We start from the raw sequence: 27510 nt of genomic DNA, 5'->3' as shown, positions 1-27510 counted from the left end.
ATACTTATTTCCCTCATTAAAAAGCAAATCAATTTATAACATTATTGACATGCGTTTTCTGGATTTTTTTGTTGTTATTCTGTCTCTCACTGTTCAAATAAACCTACCATTAAAATTATAGACTGATCATTTCTTTGTCAGTGGGCAAACATACAAAATCAGTAGGGGATCAAATACTTTTTTCCCTCACTGTAAGTATTCAGACCCTTTACTCAGTACTTTGTTGAAGCACCTTTGGTAGTGATTACAGCCTCGAGTCTTCTTGGTTATGATGCTACAAGCTTGGCACACCTGTATTTGGGGAGTTTCTCTCATTCTTCTCTGCAGATCCTCTCAAGGTCTGTCAGGTAGAATGGGGAGCGTTGCATCACAGCTATTTTCAGGTCGCTCCAGAGTTGTTCGATCGGGCTCAAGTCCGGGCACTGGCTGGGCCACTCAAGGACATTCAGAGTCTAGTCCCAAAGCCACTCCTGCATTGTCTTGGCTGTGTGCTTAGGGTCGTTGTCCTGTTGGAAGGTGAACCTGAGCGCTCTGGGGCAGGTTTTCATCAAGGATCTTTCTGTACTTTGCTCCGTTCATCTTTCCCTCGATCCTGACTAGTTTCCCAGTCCCTGCCGCTGAAGAACATCCCCACAGCAAGATGCTGCCACCACCATGCTTCACCGTAGGGATAGTGCCAGGTTTCCTCCAGACGTGAAGCCTGGCATTCAGGCCAAAGAGTTCCATCTTGGTTTCATCAGACCAGAGAATCTTGTTTCTCATAGTCTGAGAGTCCTTTAGGTGCATTTGGCAAACTCCAAGTGGGCTGTCAATTGCCTTTTACTGAGGAGTGGCTTCCGTCTGGCCACTCTACCATAAAGGCCTGATTGGTGGAGTGCTGCAGAGATGGTTGTCCTTCTGGAAGGTTGTCAAATCTCCACAGAGGAATTCTGGAGCTCTGTCAGAGTGACCATTGGGTTCTTGTTCACCTCCCTGACCAAGGCCCTTCTCCCCCGATTACTCAGTTTGGCCGGGCGGCCAGTTTTAGGAAGAGTGTTGTTCGTTCCAAACTTCTTTCATTTAAGAATGATGGAGGCCACTGTGTTCTTGGGGAACTTCAATGCTGCAGAAATATTTTGGTACCCTTCCCCAGGTCTGTGCCTCGACACAATCCTGTCTCGGAGCTCTACGGACAATTCCTTCGACCTCATGGCTTGGTTTTTGCTCTGACATGCACTGTCAACTTTGGGACCTTATATAGACAGGTGTGTGCCTTTCCAAATCATGTACAATCAATTGAATTTACCACAGCTGGACTAAAATCAAGTTGTAGAAACATCTCAAGGATGATCAATGGAAACAAGATGCACCTGAGCTCAATTTCGAGTCTCATAGCAAAGGGTCTGAATACTTATGTAAATAAGGTATTTCTGTTTTTTAATACATTTGCTAAAATTTCTAAAAAACAGTTTTTGCTTTGTCATTATGGGGTATTGTGTGTAGATTGATGAGAGAAAATAATTATTTAATCCATTTTAGAATAAGGCTGTAAGATAACACAAAGTGGAAAACGTCAAGGGGTCTGAACACTTTCCGAATGCACTGTAGTAGTCGCATTTTCATGCTGAGAGTCTAAAGCATTTAGATGCACATCCACTTTGCCAGTCTGGGTAATTCCCCTTGGCTTAGAGCTCGATAGACAAAGACAGTGGAAATCCACTTTGAATTCCTCGCCTTTATTTCCCCCGTTTCTCCAAGATACTCCCACATTCATTCCCAGCGGTTTGGGCAATATTCCATATAGGCTGTATCTGCACAATTCCAAAGAGGCCTTGTTCCGTAATGCCTCCTTTTTTCAAATGCGGTTGAGGACAGTCATTCCTGCCAGCGGATTGAGAGCGTGGCAAACCCTGGCGTGGTTGATTTGTACAGTTTTAAGATCCACTAACCTGAGTGTTTGTTTCGGTAGAATCAGATCGACAGAAGGATGATAGTATTCACATGGATGAACTTCATGCAGTACAGCACTGTGGATGCCCCATAGGTATCCTTTCAACTCACTCTTTGGTCCCTTGGTTCCTTCTGTAAAGTATGTTTCTGTTTTGACCAGTGACTTCCTGGTCCGACAAAAATCTGTGTTCAAACCGTGCTCTCCATCACCCACTCCGAGCTCTTGAACGGCGCCATTCCGCCCTCACCGTCTTCGCTGTCGTCGTACTGCAGTAGCATCCCATTGACTGACAGGCTCCTCTTAGTCCAGATGTTGCTGATGCGACGGGGGTAGCTGCTGAGGCTCTGTGCGCCGCCGCTGCTACCCACGTGGCCGTAGTCAAATGAGTGGCTCCTCTTGGGCATCCCTTCCTGGGACAGGCCTAGTAAATGCCCCAGCATGGTGGTGGACTCGGCCCGGCCCAGCAAGGGTTCCTTGTCAGATGGAGGGGCCTTGGTTATGGCCACCAATGCACTGGAGGTTGTGGTGGAGGAACAAGACACCCCATGGTCCCTTGTCGTAGCCGTGCCACGGAGCTCCAGTGAGACAAAGGCCCCTAAAAGGTTGTCCAAGTTGGGCCTGGCCTTGACCGACGATGGCCTCCCATGCCTCCTCCACTTACTGGTGCTGGGGAGTGTGCTGCACTTGCTGTTCCGAAGACTGTACTGGTCCCTGTCTCCTAGTCTGCCTCTAGCGTCGCGAGTGTCCAGCGAGTCAGACGAAGACGAGGAGAGGCTGCTCTGGAGCGATCCACATTTGAACTCCACCAACTCATCCCGCATGACCACCACTGTGGTCGTGGTCTGAGGTTTGACCTGTGGCGGCGGGACACCATTGAGCCGGTTCAAGCCTCCATTGGTCTGCGAGTACGTGTTGCTAACCACAGGCAGCTTGCTGGACTGGGTGCTGCTGCACACTTTGTACCGAACCATGAGGATGATGATGAAGACGAGGAGCGTGGCCACGATGATGCCACCAATCACCAGGATCATGGTGCCACCCAGGAGCTGGCTGTGGAGTGACTGGCACTGTGGGTATTCATCACGGGTGATGAACTGGACACAGCCCACCACGTTGGTGGCAGTTAGGGTTGTGGCGGTGTCGTCCCAGATAGCCAGGACACATAAGTCATACTGCATCCCTTGGACCAGGTTGGTGACCAAGAAGGCTTTGCTGGCCACGGGAATCATCCTATGTAAAAAAAAAACAAGAGGGGAAACAAGAGTGTAGAGTTAGATGAATGTAGCATAGCGTACCATTAATCATTTGTCCCACTGCAAAGGGAGATCAAGAAGAGGCTAAGGCAGTTTTGAGTGGAAAATATAAATGAGTCAGACCGGGACAGATCAAAGTAACAGTCTAAATCTCTCCCCAGAATATGGATCACACAGTCAGATTTAATATATGAAGCCATGTTGATATTAAAATGTGTCTGACAATATCAATAAATGTACCTATCCTAATTCAATTCTAAAGGTTAGGAAGAGATTGGAAAGCCATGGTGGAGCAACCTTTACTCGGTTTGACCTTGTACTAATGACCAAAGGACAAGACCAAGTGAAGCTAGTGTGGGAAACAGTAATGAAACACGGCCATTTGTCTCTAAAGTACACCTGCGGAAAAACACACTCGTACTAGCAGCAACCGAATAGCCTACAAAACACTTGCATTGTATTGCAGACAGAAAAACACTCATACAAGCAGCCTCTGCCTAGCCAAACATGTTCCAATCCACGGTCACTGATGTTCCCTTTTCTTCCCCAAACGTCCCCCAGGTGGATTCGTAATTATGCGAGACTTGCTAAATGTGTTTCGAAGCCGAGGGAAAGCTAGGAGCTCCAATTGTTCCAGATGAGATCTCTTTCTGGATGGATATTCTGCCTAATTGTATCATTTAAAGATGTGCCAGTCAAGTGTGATAAGTGGAACATCTGGACGATGACAATGGTGTAGCCTAGGCAGCTGATAGTGCAGATCTGTCCTCTGTGGACCGGCTCGTACATAAAGCATCCTCCATTCAGGCTGCAAAGGCATACTTTTCTTCCTTAAATAGCTATAAAGCGAGAAGGTAGATTTTCTTCCAAATATGCATACTTTCTTTATGAAACGCCATTTTCCATCACCATATTCAATGGTGGATATTGGACACCCTTGGCTGAATGCGGTGTGCAACATCCAAGTTATCCGAAAATACGAAAGTGCATATTTTCCCTGTTTTTTTCCACCTTCTCGCCATTAAAGCTAGTTAAGGAGGGAAATGATGCCTTTGCAGCCTGAATGGAGGATGCTTTCTGTACAAGCCGGTCCACAGGGGACACGGGTGTATTACTGGGAATGCACATCAAGCCTAGGCTACCCATGGTGGGCACAGGTGAGAGGACAGATGGCTGGCGTGTCCATGGTGAGGCCTCATATTTGTGGGACATACTGTATGCTGCTCTCCTTATAATAGACCTTAATTAACCCTCCCGTTGTCCTAGGGTCAAAATGACCAGCCACTGTGTTGAACCAACTGTATTTAATTTTTATATTTTTTGGATCATTTGTGAGAAGGAGGCAGTGAGACTTTAAAGAAAGTATCACTGCCTCCTTCTCACAAATGATCCCAAAAAATATAAAATTAAATAAAGTTGGTTTAACACAGTGGCGGGTCATTTTGACCCTAGGACAACGGGAGGGTTTTAACCAATATCCATATTGATGTCAAATTAAGTATATGTACAGTATGTTGGAGTAATTTGAAATCCCTATTTTGTAGGTGTTCATTGATGATATAAATTATTGATTGTTTCAGCCTCATCTCCTTAGTTAGCTAGGTGTTCGTGGAATGACAATTCATGTCTCAAAGAGTACAAACCATTATTCATTCTTAATAGCATTTTCCATAACCAGTATGAAAATGTATGCACTCACTAACTGTAAGTCGCTCTGGATAAGAGCGTCTGCTAAATGACTAAAATGCAAATGTAAACCCAAAGCTACTGATATTTGATTCCAATGTCCACCAATGGCACACAAGCAGGATTTGAACATCACAGCTTAAAAGGATTTCCTGACTCTTTGTGATCATTTAGAACTTATTGGAACCGTAGGGTTGTTAACCCTGGTGTCCTGGCTGTATTCCAGTTGTTAACCCTGGTGTCTATGACCTAATTATCCATGTGGCTTAACCTAGGTGGGTGCTACACATTGGTCGTGGATGAAGTGACTTCTCTCTTACTATGCAAAGCACTTTGAGCTACTGGAGAAAACCAGATAAATAATATTACCAAATAAATCCAATCAATTATTATTCAATTATTATAACAGAGCAGAAAAAGGAAAATATTTACCTGTGAGAGAGAGAGGACAAACACATACTCAGTTTTGAAGCACCTCTAACAATTAAACATGATTATTATTTTTATTTTTTTACCCCAATCGTCAATAACGTCAATACTTCCCTGCTGTGACTGTACATAAATAAATAGCTTTGATCCTACAGTGCAGCGAGTGTACTTCCACTGCAGAAGGCTCACGTTTCCACTCAGCACCACCGGTGGTGTACTCCATTATTCATTCTTAATTCCCATAACCGGGAAGAGGGCACGTTGCCTCGTGACATCTATACGAGGGGATTTCGACTCTCGAAGCACTGATTGATTTTTAATAATGCGCTTCCTCGGGTTAACGCAGAACTTTGTATATTCTCTGAGAAAGTGAACGCTCTAGAAATGTCAGTTAAGTAAGAGATGCCATTCAGGGACTAGTGGGATGTTTTTCAGGTGACGGTGGCCTTTTTCCAAAGGGCCCTGGTCACTATCAATGAATGGGACGTTTTTCTGGATGTACTCAAAAAAACTAGTTTGACATTTCCACACATAATTTTTTATTTCTAGTAAAGTTACACAACAGCTCAAAAAGGTATTTGGATCAGAAATGGGATTTGATCGCAAACGTTTGTAATAAATAGTCCTTGTCTATGTCCCAATTAGATCTCCTTCCTCCCAAAGTGGGCACTTGCTCACAAGAAATTACTGCTATAACAAAATATGGTGGAAACTTCCACTAGCCCATGCCTCCACCAATCCAATGCTTTTAGATTTGTGGGAAGTACTGAATGAGTGTAAACTTCGGGAGAAAATAGATATTATTAGGACACACCCCAAGTGTGCCAGGTACTGTATCTCCTCACACATAGACTACAAATAATCATTGGATCAATGAAGACGGGGTAGTAATGAAGGATCATTTATTCGTCTATTACACAACAGATTCACCATGCTCATAAAACACGATCCCAGATGACCCCTTATTTATATTTCAGAGTATTTATGTGCAACACAGAGAATCACTGAGCAGTACTAAAGCTATCATCTCCTAATCCAAGTAATTATGGGATATCCACATAAAATTTACTATAGATTTTCACATGTTCCTTTGTTATTTCACACCCTGGTTAAGGCTCTTTAGGTGAGACGTAGGTAACATAAATCCACATAAGACTTTCTTTTTAATTTGTCTAGTCCTTGTTATTTCTACCATCTGCTCGCATGAGTCACATTGGATTCATGTGTGGCTGATAGAAAAATAAAGAAATTATAGTTCAAATTTCCATGGAGACACTCAAAATGGCTCACACTACAAAATACACCAATTAAAATATCAATATAAGAACATTGCTTGGGCTGCTTGTGTTTGAGCTGTCGTGCCTCCTGAGACGGGCTGACAGACTACGTAATTAACATATGGTCCTGTCTATTTGGTTGTGTCTTCTTCTCTATGGGATTATTAGCTTTAGGGTCGAGTGAGTTACACCACATGCTGAGTGAGGGCTCATGTGCATTGGAAAATAAACACATTTTCACTATGAAAGTTGTGGCTCAGATGATGCAGTTCCTAGACGAATGTTACTAGTGATAACCCTAAACTTGTGGGCTACATTTTATACTGGAATCACCTAAAATGTATTTTTGAAAACACTTGCCATTGTAAAGTGACATGAATATGAGAAACTAATCATTTAGCTTTCTCCTACAAAGCAGAACATATCTTAATCTTACATTTAACATTTTAGTCATTTAGCAGACGGTCTTATCCAGAGCGACTTACAGTTAGTGAGTGCATACATTATCATACTGGCCCCCCGTGGGAAATGAACCCACAACCCTGCCGTTGCAAGCGCCATGCTCTACCAACTGAGCTACAGGGGGCCCGTGTGAAGTCCATTGGACATTAATTGATTTTGTACTCCATGATTATTTAATGCATATCGATGGACAGATGCTAACACAACAAAGTCATTAAGACAAGGTCTTAATTATACTCAATGTTACTCATTTATCATCCCTGGGTAATTAATTGGCTGTTGCAAATTAATGAGCAATGGAAATGTAAGCTGTTTGACTGAGATATGGAAGAAACCAGCCATTTTACAACAACCCCGCTCCAGATGAATAAGTCCAGAACTTTATACATATATACAGTATTCCTAACTTGGATCTGCAATATTTTCAGCGCCAGTGTATGTAAACAAATTTGTAGAAATGCAGGGATAAGAATGCATTAATATAAATTGTAGGTTGGTGGAAATACAGTTGAGTCACACACCCGCCACATTCATTGGACAGAGAAAAGCTATAGCTATATAGAGGAAATTATATTACTTTTGGTCTGTACGAGAGCAGGGTGGAAAAACTAGCATTGAATATGCCTGACGAGCAAATCAGATAAATGTATCCTATTATTGTATTCTTAGAGATTATGAGTTCTATTCAGTCTTTTGAGCAATGTAATATCTCAACCCAACGCTGTGCATGATTTCAATTCGCATTCACCTAGTAAACCGATAAGAAACAGCAGATCTCCATAGTGTCTGCTCTATGTTATTAAACAATTCAGAAGTCGGGACTTGTATAAGAGGTCAATCTCGCAGGGCACGTCGGCCATTATAAGGTAAAGTATTGGTATTCAATTTCAAGTGTTTCCGAAGGTTTATGGCTGACACATTACTTACTGTAACTGCCGCTTTATCAATTCCCGCACAATGTTGATGCAGCCCAATAATGTCATTAACATACTAAGGGTAGTTAATCTCTAGGGGCAATCTCTAGGCACCTTTAATCACATAGCGTTATAGGGAGGCAGGGGAGATATATTGTTTACTCTCGGGCCTGCTAGTCTAGATGCGTTCAATGTGTTTCCCTTAACTTCTTATAGCGATGGAGTCAGATATGCGGCGGGGTATCCGTTCCGATAATTTTGCTGCAGCAGATGATTTATATCCTGTGAACAATGGAGGGAAATGTCTAGCTGTCAGGATTATATACGATTTAAGAACTTAATGCGTGTCAGGGCATTTCAAAAGCACACACTGGATCATGGGAATGACAAAATAGTATGTATTTTGTGAGCCACATGTATAGGAATCTTGACATGACATTCCTCCCCACTCCATTGCCATGCAATTCTAATGCTATTAGGTTTAAACATGCTGTTACTAGTGTAATTACAACATTACTACACAGGCATAAGAGCAACCTACATGTAAAGTGTTGTAGTGCCAGGCTAACTGTCATATACTTATTCTCTGTTTTCTGTTCATTTGTTCTACTGGGAACATTTGTGGTTGTTTGTATCTCTTCCATCACTAAAGCAAGCACTTATTTTGCCAAGCTGGAAAATGTTTGGATGGCGGTGACATTTTATAGATTGAATGTCACAGAGCCTACAGATTTCTTTCTAAAAAAGTGATCTATTTATTGCTAATTGACTTGGGTGCTGTGATTGGGATAAATAGTTGATAGAAAATGAAAATAATGCTCTTTGTTCTTATGATTAAATGAATAAATAATTTAAAGGTTGGATTCTTTTTGTGGTTGGTTTCACTTTGATAAAAAATATGCACTGCAATTTTGAGGTGAAGTGCCTGGCTAACCGCTTGTTAATTGCAGGGGTAGGTAGGTATTGTTATTCTCTGAAGAATCTCTTGTCTTTATTGGGTTATCAAAAGCAAAAGTTGAGGAAAGGTTCAAGAGCATATGCTCAAGAAGGAAAAAGATGAGTGTCAATACTTATTTAGTGACTAAATAGCAACAGAATAGTTATGAACAATTGAAGTATTATAAAGTTCTGAAGGTCAGTAGGGGCCCTAGGGGCTTGTTAAGCAATATTAATAAAAACCCTCAAGTCTATTCTAAAAAAAGACACATTTTTAATGTTATTTACCTGTAAATCAGGACTTCATCTTCAGAGCAGTTGTACTGGAGCTGGTACATCTTGACCTTGGGTGCTGTTTTGCTAACAGTCCACTTGACCAGAGCTGAGGATGCGGACACCTCAGATATGGATACCACCTTTTCCGGCACAGGCTTGGACTCCCCCTTACTAGTCTTGGTAGAGCTGGTGATGTCAGAGAGCCTGGACTTGGGCTGTGCTGTGCGGTTGGTACCATTGCTGAGGTGGGGGAGTTGAATGATGGATAGTTCTATAGAGGCGGTGGATTCCCCTGCGGCGTTGGCTGCGATGCAATTGAAGGTGCCGTAATCCTTGGACGTGGTAATGGTAATATCCAGAGTGCCGTTCTCATACACTGTCGCTCTGGACGAATTGCTGATCAAACGGTCATCCGGGGCAACCCAGTGTATGATCGGCATCGGGTCGCCGACGGCTTTGCAGCGCAGGCTAGCTGTTTGGCCCTCCAGCACTAAAAGCTTGTGTGTGTGTTGGGTGATCAGGGGCGGTTCACAGACAAACTCCTCCTCCCGCACGTACCAGAAGTAGTGCCCCTTTAGACTGGGGGGTGAAGCGCAGGTTTCCATATCGTCCTCTCGTTCCAGCCTCCGGAGCCAAAGCACTTCACAGTTGCAGTGCAGGGGGTTTCCGCCGAAGCTCAGGGAAAGCTGAGGGGCATAGGGAGTGCTCAGTATTACATTAGTCTGAGAACGGGCGAAGATGGGGTCTGGCGGGAGCTTTTGGAGCCGGTTGGAAGTGAGGTCCAGGCGCGCCAGCTTGTCCAGGTCCATAAACGTTCCCTCTGTGATGTGCGAGATGAGGTTATGCTCCAGACTCAACTGATGGAGGTTGACCATTTTGCGGATGGACTCCCAAGGCACGCCCCGCAAGTTGTTGTAGGACAGGTCCAGGTCTTCCAGCGTCAGCATCAGATCGTCAAAGGCCATCTTGGAGATGCGGTTGAGCTGGTTGTTGTTTAGGATGAGGTGCTGCAGGTTGACCAGGCCCCGCAGGTCGTCTGGACCCAGCTCGGTCAGGCGGTTACTGTCCAGGTGCAGAGAGCGCAGGGTCTCCAGGTCGAGGAAGGAGAAAGGCTGGATGGCGCTGATGGTGTTGCGGGACAAGGTGAGGTCCACCAGGCCCGTCATGTTGGCGAAGTCCTGCGGTGTGACCTTGAGGATGAAGTTTCCGCCCAGGCGGAGCTCCACGGTCCGCCGGTCGATGTCTAAAGGCACGAAGAGTAGGCCTTTGGATGGGCAGAGGGTGCCAAGGGACTCGGACAGGTTCTGGCAGACACAGTACTTGGGGCATGCGTGGGCCATCATCACTGCGGTTCCCAGAAGCAGGAGGCTGCTGAGCACTTTGTCCATGGTAGATCATACGCAGGGACCTAAGAAAGACAGAGGAGAAGAGAAGAGCATGGTACGATCATTTTGTCCAAGTAATGACGAAAGACCTTACAGAACAAGGAGGCACAGATGTTAAAATTACATACTTTCATCGGTGGTATTAAGTTCATCACATGAAATACTCATTAGTGTAATATCCTGTGGTGTACCCTTGGTAATGTACAACTATGACTTATGGCTATAAGTAAATAACTAGTAAATAACTACTAGAGAGACAGCGCTGAACTTGAACTTGGTTTGCTCCATGACTGCCATACAATACAACCCCCGAGCACCCCAACCGTGCGCATTGGGCTAGTACATCATGTTATAGGCTTTGTGGTTTTGCACGATTTCGAGGTTGGTTCTCTTTGGGTGTGGCTTGCCCTGATTGGAATCATCCTTGTTGGTCAGGATGTGTTGCACCTGTCGCCTCGGTAGTCAGTCGTTAGTTTCACCTGTGCTGGCATAGGTGATATTTAAGGGCTGCAGATCCAGTGCTCTTTTACTCCATTTTATAGTTTTTTTTAATTTATTTTTTAAATGCCTTTTCTATGGCAAATTTTGTCTGCACTTATGGTTGGTGTCTTTTAGGGCCCATATTTCTTGTTGCTTTCAACTTTCAATGAACACCCCCATAGGTGTCTTTGAGAACCCCTTCGAAAACCTACCTGTTTCGTCATATTTGTTTCAATGACACATTTGTTAGCTCCCTTTTTATGTTGAGCGATGATTTTGGGTTGGTTATTGGGGAACGTAACAATCACACTCCTTCCCTATAAGCAACAATGTCTCCACCCCCACTGTACACCACTGTACTCAATACCTAGCCCTCAAACTGAGCTCTAAAAGTCCATGATGCAACGATTCACAGTCTCCCTAACCGTAAGTCCACGACTTAAACAGTCCAAACAGTCTCTTGACTAAAACAGTCTCTTTCAACCTCTTTTTTTTGTGTCTTTGGGCCTTTCCCTTATAAAAATTGTTATTAAGGGTAAGTCTCATAGGGACTTGCTGTGGGGTTTGAGGTGGCCATCTGCCCTTGTTTCCCTTGCTTTAATTCTGTCTCTGGCATATGTGGCAGAGGAGTCACTGCTGGTGATCCCTCTAGTAGTGGTGGGGCCTCCAGGCCCTGGGGTTGAGACAGACCTTTGTCCTCCATGTCTTGCCAAGCTCCCTTCCACAGATGATCCAGGTGCACGAGCCTCAGCTCCACGCCGATTCAGACCACAAATGATCAAAGTCCCCTCCTTTGCTCTACAACTCCTTTCACCCATTTACACCCCCCTCCTCTCCAGTTTTTCACCCAAACTTTATCACCTTCCACAATCTGCCGTTCTGTGTGGTGTGTCACATCATTAGATGCTTTTTGTCTGTCCTGCTGTGCCTCTATAGTTTTTTCCAGGTGTGGTTTTAATAAAGTCATTTGTGTGCGGTTCTCCCACTTGAGGAACAGTTCCGCAGGTATCCTCCCAGTCACCGAGTGGGGTGAGCTCGTGTAGGTGATGAGGAAATTTGCCAAGCGGTGTTTCAGGGACCGGTGAGTCTGTGTTTGTGCTCCTGTAGAACATAATTAGCCAAAGCTTGCTTCAGTATCTGCACTGAGTGATCTTCTGCCCCATTTGTGGCTGGGTGGTACAGTGGGGACAGGGTGTGTTTGATGCCGTTTGCTCTGGTCCACTAGGCCCACTCTGTAGACTGGAACTGGGTAACATTATCCGAGACCACCTCCTCAGGAATCCCATAGGCTGCTAAAATCCTCCTCAGACAGTCGATCGTACTGGTGGATGTAGTCGACATCATGGGTTCCACTTCAATTAATTTTTAATGGCTGTCAATCAACACAAGGAAATGCTGTTGATGTGCACATGCTGCCACACTCAATTTGGCCATTTCCAGCAGTGTAGCAGTGCTGGGTTTGGCAGGTTCCTCACTGACATACAAATGTTACATTGTAACCCTAACCCTTTGTTTACAATGTCTTTATCTAGCCCTGGCCACCACACATGGTTTCATGCCAGTGCCTTCATGCGGCACATTCCAGGGTGCCCCTCATGCAGGTCATTGAGTAGCTTTGCTTGCTTTTCTGTTGGTATGATTACCCGGCGACCCCAGAGTAGATAGCCTTACTCAGTTGATAGTTGCAGTCTTTGGTGAATTATCCCTCAGGGTTCACACAATGTGCTTGAGGTGCTTTCAAGTAATTCAATTTTGGCATTCTGAAATTCAAGTACTGGATTACCTTGAAAATCTGATATTTTTTCAAGTTGGTACTTGAAAAGTGCTTGAATTAAAATGAGAGGAGAACAGAAAATTATCAAATATGTTAATATGAAAAATATTTGAAAAATGTACTGGTCTTGCCAATTAATTTCCAGGCAGACTACCAAGTTTTATTTACTCGTGTTTCACGCTCTGGTTTCCAGGCGAGCGCGCTCATTCCACCCACACTGCCACTCAGCCAGGCAGGTACAGAACTGACTGATTAGGCGCCGCCAAACATCACATCAATAGCTAAAATGCCGGGCAAAAGTAGATTGAATCCTGCCTGGCAAGATATTGATGTTTACTAATGGGTTTTGCTAGACCCAACCAGGGATGTAGTGGAAGGTAAACACACGTAAACGCTGTTTACGCACCTTTTTATTTGTAAAATAGCATTTACTCACCTTTTTATTTAGTTAATTATCATTTACCCACTTATTATTGCGTTCCCAGCATTGATCAGAAGGCTTCTCAGAAGGCTTCTTGATCTGGGTTCTAATCTACCTCTGTGAACGAGTGGAATCATGAAATGATTCATGTATGCTCGTTATGTTTCCTTGCTCCCCCGAATGTAACTTGTTAGCAGGTCATTAATTCACTACTCTGTCCAAATGGGAAACTCCACCCACAACATAGGCCGAGAGGTGAAATAAACTCCTCAGCCCAGACCTATGATGGCAAGTAGCAGAGAGACACCACTGACAGAGGGACTTCTTTTAACATCCCTTGACTCCTGCCGTGTCAACAGACATCCCCCAAACAAACCCCCCCGACACTCGGAGAATGAGTGTACGACTGGTAAATAGTCGCTGATATTTCAGTCAGATGTCTAGCTAGCTAGGTAGCTCAAGGGCTCTGGCGATTAACCAGGTAGCTAGCTATAACTAGCTGGCTAGAAGGATGACGTTAGAAGCTAACGATGAACGGAGCCTGACCTCAGCAGCAGCAGTTGACTGAAATTAAGCTAGCTATAATCAAAAGATGGGCTACTATATGTTCTCATAACAAAATACCTTTTCTATAAAGAAATAGAGAGTAGTGAGACAGACAGTGGTGAGTCATGCTGCATTGAAGCAAGCAGGGAGAAAGGTTAGTACTACAGTGGTTCCCAAACATGGAGTACGGGACCCTTGTGGGGTCTCCTAAAGTTGAAATAGGGTCCCCTAAGAGAGTCTTTAATCTTATCAAACACATTAATAACTTGTTTCTCCTCAAATGGGTATAGAATACACTATTCTAGAGTCAACTAAGGGCCTTTTACACTGTCAGAACTCACTTTCATGTCATTATGTGTTGGGACAGCCTGTGGGACCTAATCTTTAGTGAAATGTAAAGACAATTTATATATAAAGACACTTTGATATTATTATCATGTACACTGAATAAAAATATAAATGCAACATGCAACAATTTCAAAGATTTTACTGAGTTACAGTTCATATGTGACTCGTTTCAGGAAACTTGGCTTATGTCACAGGAGAGGCATTTGAACGTAATTGTTTTATTTTTATCAAAATGAATTTTTTTTTCAGAAATGCCTTCTGGAACATGTGAACTTTCATGTTCCTTAAAAAAAACTTGTATGCATCTGTTGGTTTAGCAACGGAAAAAGACAGGAACCTCCGCGCTAGCCATGATTGGCTGAGATAATGGATGGGCTGGACACGCCGAGAGATGAGTTTGGATTAGCATGCCATGTAGCACGCTACTGTCTATAACATGAGCAGCTTAATATGTGTAGGTAATCCTTTCTAAAGCGGCTTTTTTGAAAGATATCATTGCAGTCCACCTGTGGTAAATTCAATTGATTGGACATGATTTGGAAAGCCACACACCTGTCTATATAAGGCCCCACAATTGACAGTGCATGTCAGAGCAAAAACCAACCCATGAGGTTGAAGGAATTGTCCGTAGAGCTCCGAGACAGGATTGTGTCGAGGCACAGATCTGGGGAAATGTACCAAAATATTTATGCAGCATTGAAGGTCCCCAAGAACAGAGTGGCCTCCATCATTCTTAAATGGAAGAAGTTTGGAACCACCAAGACTCTTCCTAGAGTTGGCCACCCGGACAAACTGAGCAATCAGGGTAAAAGGCCTTGGTCAGGGAGGTGACCAAGAACCCGATGGTCACTCTGACAGAGCTCCAGAGTTCCTCTGTGGAGATGGGAGAACCTTCCAGAAGGACAACCATCTCTGCAGCACTCCACCAATCAGGCCTTTATGGTAGAGTGGCCAGACGGAAGCCACTCCTCAGTAAAAGGCACATGACAGCCTGCTTGGAGTTTGCAAAATGCACCTAAATGACTCTCAGACCATAAGAAAAAATATTATTTGTTCGGATGAAACCAAGATTGAACTCTTTGGCCTGAATGCCAAGCGTCACGTCTGGAGGAAACCTGGCACCATCCCTACGGTGAAGCATGGTGGTGGCAACATCATGCTGTGGGGATGTTTTTCAGCGGCAGGGAGTGGGAGACTAGTCAGGATCGAGGAAGAGACTAACGGAGCAAAGTACAGAGACATCCTTGATAAAAACCTGCTCCAGAGCGCTCAGGACCTTAGACTGGGGTGAAAGTTCACCTTCCAACAGGACAACGACCCTAAGCACACTGCCAAGACAACGCAGGAGTGGCTTCGGGACAAGTCTCTGAATGTCCTTGAGTGGCCTAGCCAGAGCCCGGGCTTGAACCCGATCGAACATCTCTGGAGAGACCTGAAAATAGCTGTGCAGCGACGCTCCCCATCCAACCTGACAGAGCTTGAGAGGATCTGCAGAGAAGAATGGGAGAAACTCCCCAAATACAGGTGTGCCAAGCTTGTAGCGTCATACCCAAGAATACTCAATGCTTTAATTGCTGCTAAAGGTGCTTCAACAAAGTACTTAGTAAAGGGTCTGAATACTTATGTAAATGTGATATTTCAGTTTCTTTTAATATAAATGAGCAATAATTTAAAAACAACTGTTTGTTATTTGTCATTATGGGGTATTGTGAGTAGATTGATGAGGATTATTTAAAATAATATCCATTTTAGAATAAGGCTGTAACGTATCAAAATGTGGAAAAAGTCAAGGGGTCTGAATACTTTCCGAATGTACTGGACAAGCCCTTGTGTGTGTTCACCATCAGATACTGTTTTGATCTCTCTTCTAGCTCAAACTTTTGGTAGGCATGGGTGAGGTCTAGTTTGCTGAAGAACTTGCCCCCAGCCAGGGTGGCAAACACAGATCCTCTGCATTAGGTAGAGGGTATGGTTCCTCCTCTATGCTGATGTTCACAGTGACTATGTAATTGCCACAAACTATTTATTTTTGGTAAGATTTTACTGATGTATTTTTTGTAACTATACAAAACATTCACAAACATCCACAACATCACGCCTGCCCAGACCCACCTGCTCACATCCACATCTCTCTTTGGTAAAATATCAAGTGCATATTATGTTAAGAACAGCTTAAATAAGCAAAGAGAAATGACAGTCCATCATTACTTTAAGACATGAAGGTCAGTCAATACGGAACATTTCAAAAACATTCAAAGTTTCTTCAAGTGCAGTCACAAAAACCATCAAGCGCTATGATGAAACTGGCTTATTCTTATTGGCAGACTAAATAGCCTTGGTTTCTCAAATGACTGCCTCGCCTGGTTCACCAACTACTTCTCAGATAGAGTTCAATGTGTCAAATCGGAGGGCCTGTTGTCTGGACCTATGGCAGTCTCTATGGGGGTGCCACAGGGTTCAATTCTTGGGCCGACTCTTTTCTCAGTTTTTTCTGCAGGTGACTCTCAGATCCAACTCTACGCAGACGACACCATTTTGTATACATCTGGCCCTTCATTGGACACTGTGTTAACAAACCTCCAAACGAGCTTCAATGCCATACAACACTCTTTCAGTAGCCTCCAACTGCTCTTAAACACTAGTAAAACTAAATGCATGCTCTTCAATCGAACGCTGCTGGCACCCGCCCACCCGACTAGAATCACTACTCTCGACGGGTCTGACCTAGAGTATGTGGACAACTACAAATACCTAGGTGTCTGGTTAGACTGTAAACTCTCCTTCCAGACTCACATTAAGAATCTCCAATCCAAAGTTAAATCTAGAATTGGCTTCCTATTTCTCAACAAAGCGACTATCCTACCGATCCTTGACTTCGGCGATGTCATTTACAAAATAGCCTCCAACACTCTACTCAGCAAATTGGATGTAGTCTATCACAGTGCCATCCGTTTTGTCACCAAAGCCCCATATACTACCCACCACTGTGACCTGCGCTCTTGTTGGCTGGTCCTCACTACATATTCGTCGCCAAACCCACTGGCTCCAGGCCATCTATTTTTTTTTTTTATAAATCACTGCTAGGCAAATTCCTGCCTTATCTTAGCTCATTGGTCACCATAGCAACGGCCACCCGTAGTATGCACTCCAGCAGGTATATCTCACTGGTCATCCCCAAAGCCAACACCTCCTTTGGCCGCCATTCCTTCCAGTTTTCTGCTGCCAATGACTGGAACGAATTGCAAAAATCTCTGAAGCTGGAGACTCTTATCTCGCTCACTAACTTTAAGCATCAGTTGTCAGAGCACCTTACCGATCACTGCACCTGTACACAGCCCATCTGAAATTAGCCCACCCAACTACCTCATCCCCATACATATTGTTATTTATTTTGCTCATTTGCACCCCAGTATCTCTATTTGCACATCATCTTCTGCACATCTATCATTCCAGTGTTAATACTAATTGTAATTATTTTGCACTATAGCCTATTTATTACCTTACCTCCATAACTTGCTACATTTGCACACCCTGTATATATATTTTCTGTTGCATTTTGACTTTATGTTTTGTTTTACCCCATATGTAACTCTGTGTTGTTGTTTATATCGCATTGCTTTGCTTTATCTTGGCCAGGTCGCAGTTGTAAATGAGAACTTGTTCTCAACTGGCTTACCTGGTTAAATAAAGGTGAAATAAAAAAATTAAGGTGTCTTTGTGAGACGCGGTGTGGGTGAACGAATGATCTCCGCATGTGTATTTCCCACCGTAAAGCATGGAGGAGGAGGTGTTATGTTGATGGGGTGCTTTGCTGGTGACACTGTCTGTGATTTATTTTGAATTCAAGGCACACTTAACCAGCATGGCTACCACAGCATTCTACAGCGATACGCAATCCCATCTGGTTTGGGCTTAGTGGGACTATAATTTGTTTTTCAACAGGACAATGACCCAACACACCTCCAGACTGTGTAAGCGCTATTTTACCAAGAAGGAGTGTGATGGAGTGCTGCATCAGATGTCCTGGCCTCCACAATCCCCCGACCTCAACCCAATTGAGATGGTTTGGTATTAGTCGGACCGCAGAGTGAAGGAAAAGCAGCCAACAAGTGCTCAGCATATGTGGGAACTCCTTCAATACTTTTAGAAAAGTATTCCAGATGAAGCTGGTTGAGAGAATGCCAAGAGTTTGCAAAACTGTCATCAAGGCAAAGGGTCGGTTTTTGAAGAATCTCAAATATATAATATATTTTGATTTGTTTAACACTTTTTTTTGTTTACTACATTATTGTTATATATGTTATTATATATTATGTGTTATTTCATAGTTTTGATATATTCACTATTATTCTACAATGTAGAAAATTGTAAAATAAAGAAAAACCCTTGAATGAGTAGGTGTGTCCAAACTTTTGACTGGTAGTGTATATGTCGCAAGTAAATGCCCTTGGTGGCGAGTTGATACAATTCCAGGTCTGGAAGATGAAAACCCCCCCTCTGACTTAGGAAAATGTAAAACATTCCTTTTTATTCTTTGTTGTATTTGTCCATATAAAGTCTGTTATGACCGAGGATACTTTTTTAAAAGAATGCCTTAAGTGGGGTGATTGGTATTACCGAGAATAAATATAAAAACTTTGGAAGCCATGCCATTCTGAACAGTTGTATTCTACCTGTAAGATTTATGGGAAGATTCTTCCATTTAATTAGATCTGCTTTCATATTGTTGAGTAATGGAATAAAGTTATCTTTATATATTTGTTGTTTGTTGTCACTTATTAAGCATCCTAAGTATTTGATATTTTTTGTGGTCCACTTAAAGGATTGCTGTAGATCATTAGTTATTATTTTTTCCTATTGTCATTTTTACAGTTTATTCCACATTAAGTTTATATCCTGAGATTTGAGTATTCAAAAAATATTTTTAGCAAAGGGGGACATTGAGTTTTCAATATTGGTTACGTATATCAGGAGATCATCTGCAAATAAGTTTAGTTTATTTTCATGTTTACCAATACTAATACCTGTTACGTTTGGGTTCTGTCTAATTCTTTCTGCAAGTGGTTCAATTGCTAGTGCAAACAGGAGGGGGGAGAGAGAATATCCTTGTCTAGTGCCCCTTTCTAAAGCAATTTCATCACAATGTTTTATTTGTGTATACTTTTGCTTTAGGACATTTATATAATATATTTATTAAATGTATTATTTCAGGTGGAAAGTTGAAAGCTTCAACGTTTTGAATAGAAAAGGCCATTCAAAATGATCTAAAGCCTTTTCGGGATTAATAGCCATTATTGAAAAATCTAAATCTTGTTTTTAGCGTATTGTATTAAACTGAAACATGTTCTTGTTTTTAAGTGTCTATTTTTAATAAACCCTGTTTGATTGATATGTATCAAGTCTGGTACGACGTTTGCCATTCTATTCTTTATGAGCTTTTTATTATTTTGTAACAACTTATTAAACTTGTGGGTCTGTAATCAGCAGGGGACTCTACAGATTTTCCTGGTTTTAATATAACTGAAATAACAGTTTGATACATGGAACTAGGAAGCACTGAATTAAGTGACATATGTGTTGTCATTTGTGTAAATAGGGGCGCTACTTTGTCCCAAAATGTTAAATAGAATTATATGGGAAAGCAATCCAATCCTGGTGCTTGTCTCCACGCAAATGTTTTAACAGTTTATAATATTTATTTTGGGGCATTTTATGTGATAATTTTTTGTCTGCTGATAATTGCTACATAGTTGTTGAGTCTAAGAAGCCTGTAAGATCAGTCCAACTGTTGTTTAATTCTGATTTTTATAGATTTTCATAGAAGCATTTAAAATGGTAATTAATTTCATTGGTTCTAATTAACACATTTGTATCTTTATCTTTTAAAATTATAACTGGTTTATCGTGTATTCATTTTGTGATGGCTGCGAGATATTTACCAGGTTTATTTGCCATTTAATAGTATGCTTTATTTGAGTTCAACCTGTAGTTGTTGTCTTTCTTCTAAAGTAAAATATTATATTCCTGCTTAAGTTCAGAAATTTTATATTCTTCTTTACCTTGTAAAGATTTGATGTGCTTTTTCTAAAATAGTTAATTATTTTTCTTTAATTTATAACTCAGATTTAACTTTTGCAGCGTATGAGATTATCGTACCCCTAATGTACACCTTAAAAGCATCCCAAATTACATCGGGGGATGGCTTTTCTCTGTCCTCTGTCTACATTTGTAATGGTATCAATTTTTTTTTATTGACTTATTTAATACATTTCGGGTCTTAAAGATGCATTCTGTTCATTCTCCATATTCTGTCGTTAAGTGTATTTTCTTGGTGCAATTGGTGCAATTAAGCATGATACCGGAGAATGATCCGCTATCACTATGTCATGTCACCCAGTAAACTGTTCAAAGCATTTTTGGAAATAAAAATTTCACAAATTCTTGAATAGCTTTTCTTACTTTCAGAAGAAAAAGGAGTAGTCTTTTGTAGTTGGGAATAGTAAACTCCAGGTGTCCTGTAAATTATTTGTAGAGATGACATTTTTCAGCCTCTTTGGTTGTTCTTTGAATTTGCCTTTTTTGTATACATCTTATCAAATGTATGATTTAGGTCTCCTGCTAAAATAATATTTCCTGTCTGGATTTGATATAATATACAGTTGAAGTCGGAAGTTTACATACACCTTAGCCAAATACATTTAAACTCAGTTTTTCACAATTCCTGACATTTAATCCTAGTAGAAATTCCCTCTCTTAGGTCAGTTAGGATCACCACATTATTTTAAGAATGTGAAATGTCAGAATAATAGTAGAGAGAATGATTTATTTCAGCTTTCATTTCTTTCATCACATTCACAGTGGGTCAGAAGTTTACATACACTCAATTAGTATTTGGTAGCATTGCCTTTAAATTGTTTAACTTGGGTCAAACATTTCGGATAGCCTTCCACAAGCATCCCACAATAAGTTGGGTGCATTTTGGCCCATCACTCCTGACAGAGCTGGTGTAACTGAGTCATGTTTGTAGGCCTCCTTGCTCACACACGCCTTTTCAGTTCTGCCCACAAATCTTCTATAGGATTGAGGTCAGGGCTTTGTGATGGTCACTCCAATACCTTGACTTTGTTGTTCTTAAGCCATTTTGCCACAACTTTGGAAGTATGTTTGGGGTCATTGTCCATTTGGAAGACCCATTTGCGACCAAGCTTTAACTTCTTGACTGATGTCTTGAGATGTTGCTTTAATATATCCACATAATTTTCCTTCCTCATGAAGCCATCTATTTTGTGAAGTGCACCAGTCCCTCCTGCAGCAAAGCACCCCCACAGCATGATGCTGCCACCCCCATGCTTCACGGTTGGGATGGTGTTCTTCAGCTTGCAAGCGTCCCCCTTTTTCCTCCAAACATAACAATGGTCATTATTGCCAAACAGTTCTATTTTTGTTTCATCAGACCAGAGGACATTTCTCCAAAAAGTATGATCTTTGTCCCCATGTGCAGTTGCAAACCATAGTCTGGCTTTTTTTGGGCGGTTTTGGAGCAGTGGCTTCTTCCTTGCTGAGTGGCCTTTCAGGTTATGTCGATATAGGACTCATTTTACTGTGGATATAGATACTTTTGAAACCTGTTTCCTCCAGCATCTTCACAAGGTCCTTTGCAGTTGTTCTAGGATTCATTTGCACTTTTCGCACCAAAGTACGTTCATCTCTAGGAGACAGAACATGTCTCCTTCCTGAGCGGTATGATGGCTGCATGGTCCCATGGTGTTTATACTTGCATAGTATTGTTTGTACAGATGAACATGGTACCTTCAGGCGTTTGGAAATTGCTCCCAAGGATGAACCAGACTTGCGGAGGTCTACAATTTTCCAAGCTGTTTAAAGGCACAGTGAACTTAGTGTATGTAAACTTCTGACCCACTGGAATTGTGATACAGTGAATTTAAAGTGAAATAATCTGTCTGTAAACAATTGTTGGAAAAATTACTTGTGTCATTCACACAAAGTATATGTCCTAACCGATTTGCCAAAACTATAGTTTGTTAACAAGAAATTTGTGGAGTGGTTGAAAAACAAGTTTTAATGACTCCAACCGAAGTGTGTGTAAACTTTCGACATCAACTGTATAACGTATCTTGTGTTATCATTTTTAATTAGTTAGTAAATAAATAATTAAATCAATTTGTGTGGTATGGAATGATCAGTAAGACCCGGTTTCGTGCAGACTTAAAGAGCCTACGACTTTCAGAATGAGACTGATATGAGGTAAATTATTAATAAATGACTGTTAAATGATAAGACATATATAGATATCTTTAGAGTTAATTTGGGAAACGGTAACTCGTTAAACAACTCTTCCCGTGGTGCCCCAAATTCCTAATGAGTTAATTGTTACATGATTAATTGAATCTAGTAACAATAAAACATAGTAGGTAATTATTCGATAAATAATAGTCATCACAATAATGAAAGGCACGTCACGACAACCTCTTGAATTTTGAGAGTTATTTGACAAAGGTAAGTGTCATAGAAACAACAGAATATGCTCTTTCTGATACTATATAGAATTCAAAATGTTTTACCTGCATGTGACTCTGAAGGAGGATTTGATAAAGTGTTGCTCTTTACCCTGCATCTGTACATTACAAGATGCACCCATTTTTTCATGAACAATAGGCTGATATCAACTGATAGGCTTAATATTGTCACTCATCAGATTATTTTCAATGTAATCTTGTTTGTAGGCTAACTCTTATTATATGTGAAATTAGTTTCGGTATAGTTAAGGTGTAGTTTCAATGGGCCGGCTGTGCAGGCTGACTGGCATCGTTTCCCGCTCATCAACTTGGATAGAGTCAATTATATGTTTTGCATTATTCTAAAGGCCTACTGCAACACATAGCATGTTTTTGTTACCCTTACAATACATTTGATTTGTAATAGAGTTATAGTAAATAAAACAGTCCTGTAACAGATTATTTTTACAAAGTAAAACGTTAAAGAGAATGGTATCAACCCCCAAGGCACGTGGTCAAATTATTTGCTGCTGATAAATAGGCATAACACAAACTCATCAATACACTATGGTCTTTCTAAATTAAATCAACCTCTTCACCCTCCTTATCATTCAGTTAGGCCTAATTTAAGTTCAATTGTGAAGTAAGGTACACAAGTATCACCCATTCATCCATTTGTCATTAATTCAGTGAAGAGAGAGATGCATTAGTGCCTGGCTGGGTACCAACGTCCTACAGAACATTGACTTGGCGGGTTAAGTTGGGAATAGGTGTGGGAAAAATCAGGTAAAAAGGCTGTAAATATATGTGATTTCAAAATTCTGACAAATGAGCAGTGTAAAATGTAGGAACATTTAGGAAATTTCAGGGAACGAGCAGGACATTGCTTTTTTGGGGGGCAGATTTATCAGTGGCCGTTGGCCTATGGTGGTTCTAGTGTTAAAGTACCTGATAAAACATTTTAGCAGGCATGTGGTATGAGGGAAGTGGGCATTCCATGAAATGGTAAAGTATGAGTACTAGTTATTGTACATATTACATACAGCAGGGTTCTTCAATTCCGGTCCTGGAGGGCCGAAACACTTCTGTTTTTTATTTCTACCTGGTAGTTAATTGCACTCACCTGGTGTCTCAGGTCTGAATTAGCCCCTGATTAGAAGGAGATGATGAAAAACAGAGGTGTTTCGGCCCTCCAGGACCGGAATTGAAGAACCCTGACATACAGTATATAGAGCGTGTGAGCATGAATAGACATTTAACAGAAAGTACACAAAAAACATAAAGTCAAGTACTTCTTTGTACTTTAAGGCGCTATGCCTTTTTAGGGCTTTTGAGCTCCAACTCGTAATGTACCAAAAGTCTGTGGATTAGGTCATTGAACGTACACTACATGGCCGAATGTATGTGGACACCCCTTCAAATTAGTGGATTCGGCTATTTCAGCAACACTCGTTGCTGACAGGTGTATAAAATCGAGCACACAGGCATGCAATCTCCATAGACAACCATTGGCAGTAGAATGGCCCATACTGAAGAGCTCAGTGACTTTAAACATGGCACCGTCATAGGATGCCACGTTTCCAACAAGTCAGTTAATCAAATTTCTGCTTTGCTAGAGCTACCACTGTCAACTGTAAGTGCTGTTATTGTGAAGTGGTAATTTCTAGGGGCAACAACCGTACAGCCGCAAAGTGGTCGGCCACACAATCTCACAGAATGGGACCGCCGAGTGCTGAAGCGTGTAAAAATCGTCTGTCCTTGGTTGCAACACTCACTACCGAGTTACAAACAGCCTCTGGAAGCAACGTCAGCACAAGAACTGCTCGTCGGGAGCTTCATGAAATTGATTTCCATGGCCGATCAGCCGCACACAAGCCTAAGATCACCATGCGCAATGCCAAGCGCCGGCTGGATTGGTGTAAAGCTCTCCGCCATTGGACTCTGGAGCATTGGAAACACATTTTCTGGAGTGATAAATCATGCTTCATCTGGCAGTCCGACGGACAAATCTGGGTTTGGCGGATGCCAGGAAAACGCTACCTGCCCCAATGCATAGTGCCAACTGTAAAGTTTGGTGGAAGAGGAATAATGGTCTGGGGCTGTTTTTCATGGTTCGGGCTAGGCCCCTTAGTTCCAGTGAAGGGAAATCTTAACACTACAGAATACAATGACATTCTAGACGATTCTCTGCTTCCATCTTTGTGGCAACAGTTTGGGGAAGGCCCTTTCCTGTTTCAGCATGACAAAGCCCCCATGCACAAAGCGAGGTCCATACAGAAATGGTTTGTCGAGATCGGTGTGGAAGAACTTGACTGGCCTGCACAGATCCCTGACCTCAACCCCACCGAACACCTTTGGGATGAATTGGAACGCCGACTGCAAGCCAGGCCTAATTGCCCAACATCAGTGCCCGACCTCACTAATGCGTTTGTGGCTGAATGGAAGTCCCCGCAGCAGTGTTCCAACATCTAGTGTAAAGCCTTCCCAGAAGAGTGGAGGCTGTTATAGCAGCAAAAGGGAGACAAACTCCATATTATTGCCCATGATTTTGGAATGTGATGTTTGACGAGCAGGTGTCCACATACTTTTGGCCATGTAGTGTACATTGGAGAAAGACTACCACTTAAGTATTGTGGTCAGTTTGTATTACCTTGTAAATTAAAATATAGTGGCTGGTCTACTTGGGGACAGTGAAGTGAGGTAAGTGGAGGCCCTACACACACCTCAGAGAAGTGTCTGATTCCCTCCCAGTCATCCTGTCCCAATCCCACGGATAGAGCTCCTCTCCACTCTCACCGATAACCACCATTGAATCTTAGCTATAATGACAAACAAGGAATAATAATGACTCGACATCCTCTCCTAATCTGTCCAGAACTCATTTCATTTTACAGCAGGTTTGCAAGTCGCAAAAATAAATACAATTACATTGTAGTATTATGCTTCCCTCTCTCCCAAACCAAACCCATCCCTCTCCACCTCCCCCTCCCTGTTTTCTTCAAGCTTGTCCCAACCTCCCGTCCTTACCCACCCTTTTTCCCACCCAAGCCAAGCTTATCCCAAACGTCCATCCTTGCCCACCCAAGCTAAGCTTGTCCTAACCTCACATCTTTTCCCACCCTCCCTACCTCTCAGACACACTAATCGCCACAAATTCTGATTGCTTGGTCTGCCTTATGTACCACTACAATCGGGGCTGCCCATTTGATGTGTTGAACCTTTATTTTCAGTTCTTTTTCCACCTTTTTTCTTAAGGTGTAAGGAACAGGGTGTGGCATGTGACATTTTGGGTTGGCCTCTGGTTTCATTTTGATGTCCACTTTGAACTCCTTAATCAGGCCTAAACCCTCTTTGAAAACATCTGTGTTTCTCCAACACTTTGTTGAGGGACAGTGGCTGTTTGTCATTCACTTGGAAAATGTTCTCCCAGTCTAACCAGATGTGTTTTAACCAGTTTCTCCCCAATAAGGCTGATTTGTTGCCTTTTGGGGACCACTAGTGGTAGTTTTGCACATTGCATGTTCTACTGCACTGGTACTGCGAGTGCCCAGCAGTGGCATTTTCTCCCATGAGTATCTGTGTAATTGCATTTGTGTTTGCTCCAGTGGGATGTTTTCTAAAGCCTTAGCATAATTCATCTCTGAGATGATGGTGACTGTTGCTCCTGTGTCTACTTGCATTTAAACTGGTGTGTCCCTTAGTTTCACTTCAACAACAATTCCTTGAATAGTGTCATTCGCTCTGAACACTGAAAACAGTCCCATGTCATCATCTGCATTTTCTCCTGTCTCATTGCTTTCTAAGATTAGCTTTGCTTCGTTGCTATTTTTTTGCTTTCCTGCACACTCTCGTTAAATGTCCTACTTTTGAGCACACATAGCACGTTTCTTTCTTGAATCTACAGTTCTGAAAATGTGTTTCTCTCCACAACAGCATTTTGGGTCTGCCCATTTCTCCCTCCCCTTTTTGCAAAAAAGGAGCGGGCGATCTCCCAGCTGATTTCCGTGAGCTCCTACAACTTTTTGCACAGGCACGCTCATGACTGCACTATGCACAGCAAGCTCTCTCGCATTTGTATCTGCTAGCTCCATAGCCAGTGCTGTATCACAAGCATCATTGAATGTGCACTTGAACTTGGTTTACTCCATGACTGCCATACAATACAACCCATGCTCACCCCTCAAGTCCCCGAGCACCACAACTGCGCGCAGTAGTTTTAAGTTCTGCTTAGCGTATACATTTACAATAACGCAATTGCTAATAAGGTGTTGTTTAAGCATTTAACCAATGTATCAGTCTTAACTTAAGCTTTAGCTGCACTAGTCACGCTAGCCCAACATGCTAGACACGACAAGTCAAATATTGTGGAGCATAAGATTTGAACATTACTCCATCCAGCAAATAACAAATCTCTCTCTTTCAAACTCTCTCTCTACCTTCACACTGTTCCTCACTCTGATCTATTTCTCTCCCTCTCTCCCTCACTCTGAGAGGATGCTACAGTATGACATATGGTCCAAAGCCGCAGGTGCCGGCCGTGCAGACTGGGCTGCGGGTGTCTGCATGCTCGTGTGAATATCTAAGCAGCCCTGACTCGTCCATGCCTCAGGAAAATGGATGGCCACACTCGGCTTCCTCCGACGCCATTTAATTCCTGCTGACATTTGTATCATTCATTCCAAATGAACTCAAAACTTAAAAATCTATTTTAATCAGCTATTTTAACAAGGCCATGCGTTAACGCCAAGCCAAGCCCCGGAGTAGCGTATAGGGGGGCCTGCCGTGGTCGCCTGCCTCGAGTCACTGGTGCGAGGGATAGTCGGTTTCATTTGCTAGATTCAAGGCATTAGTCAATACTATTATCGATAATTCAACTT

At 42.3% G+C, this 27510-nt stretch overlaps 1 protein-coding gene across 1 annotated transcript; it reads right to left on the bottom strand.

Moving 5' to 3' along the window:
• Nucleotides 1-2118: 2118 nt before the first annotated feature.
• LOC311145393 (leucine-rich repeat and fibronectin type-III domain-containing protein 2-like) lies at nt 2119-10551 on the bottom strand (the record flags this gene model as incomplete). The annotated part of the gene is made up of 2 exons (XM_084181619.1): nt 2119-3160; nt 9176-10551. 2 exons carry the CDS (start codon nt 10549-10551, stop codon nt 2119-2121), a joined length of 2418 nt encoding a protein of 805 aa, XP_084037745.1.
• Between the last annotated feature and the right edge of the window lie 16959 nt (nt 10552-27510).

Source organism: Coregonus lavaretus (genome assembly GCF_964263955.1).
Source record: "Coregonus lavaretus genome assembly, chromosome: 18".
Classification (NCBI taxonomy): domain Eukaryota; kingdom Metazoa; phylum Chordata; class Actinopteri; order Salmoniformes; family Salmonidae; genus Coregonus; species Coregonus lavaretus.
The sequence above is the reverse complement of the archived record's forward strand: the minus strand, read 5'-3'. Positions and strand labels throughout refer to the sequence as shown.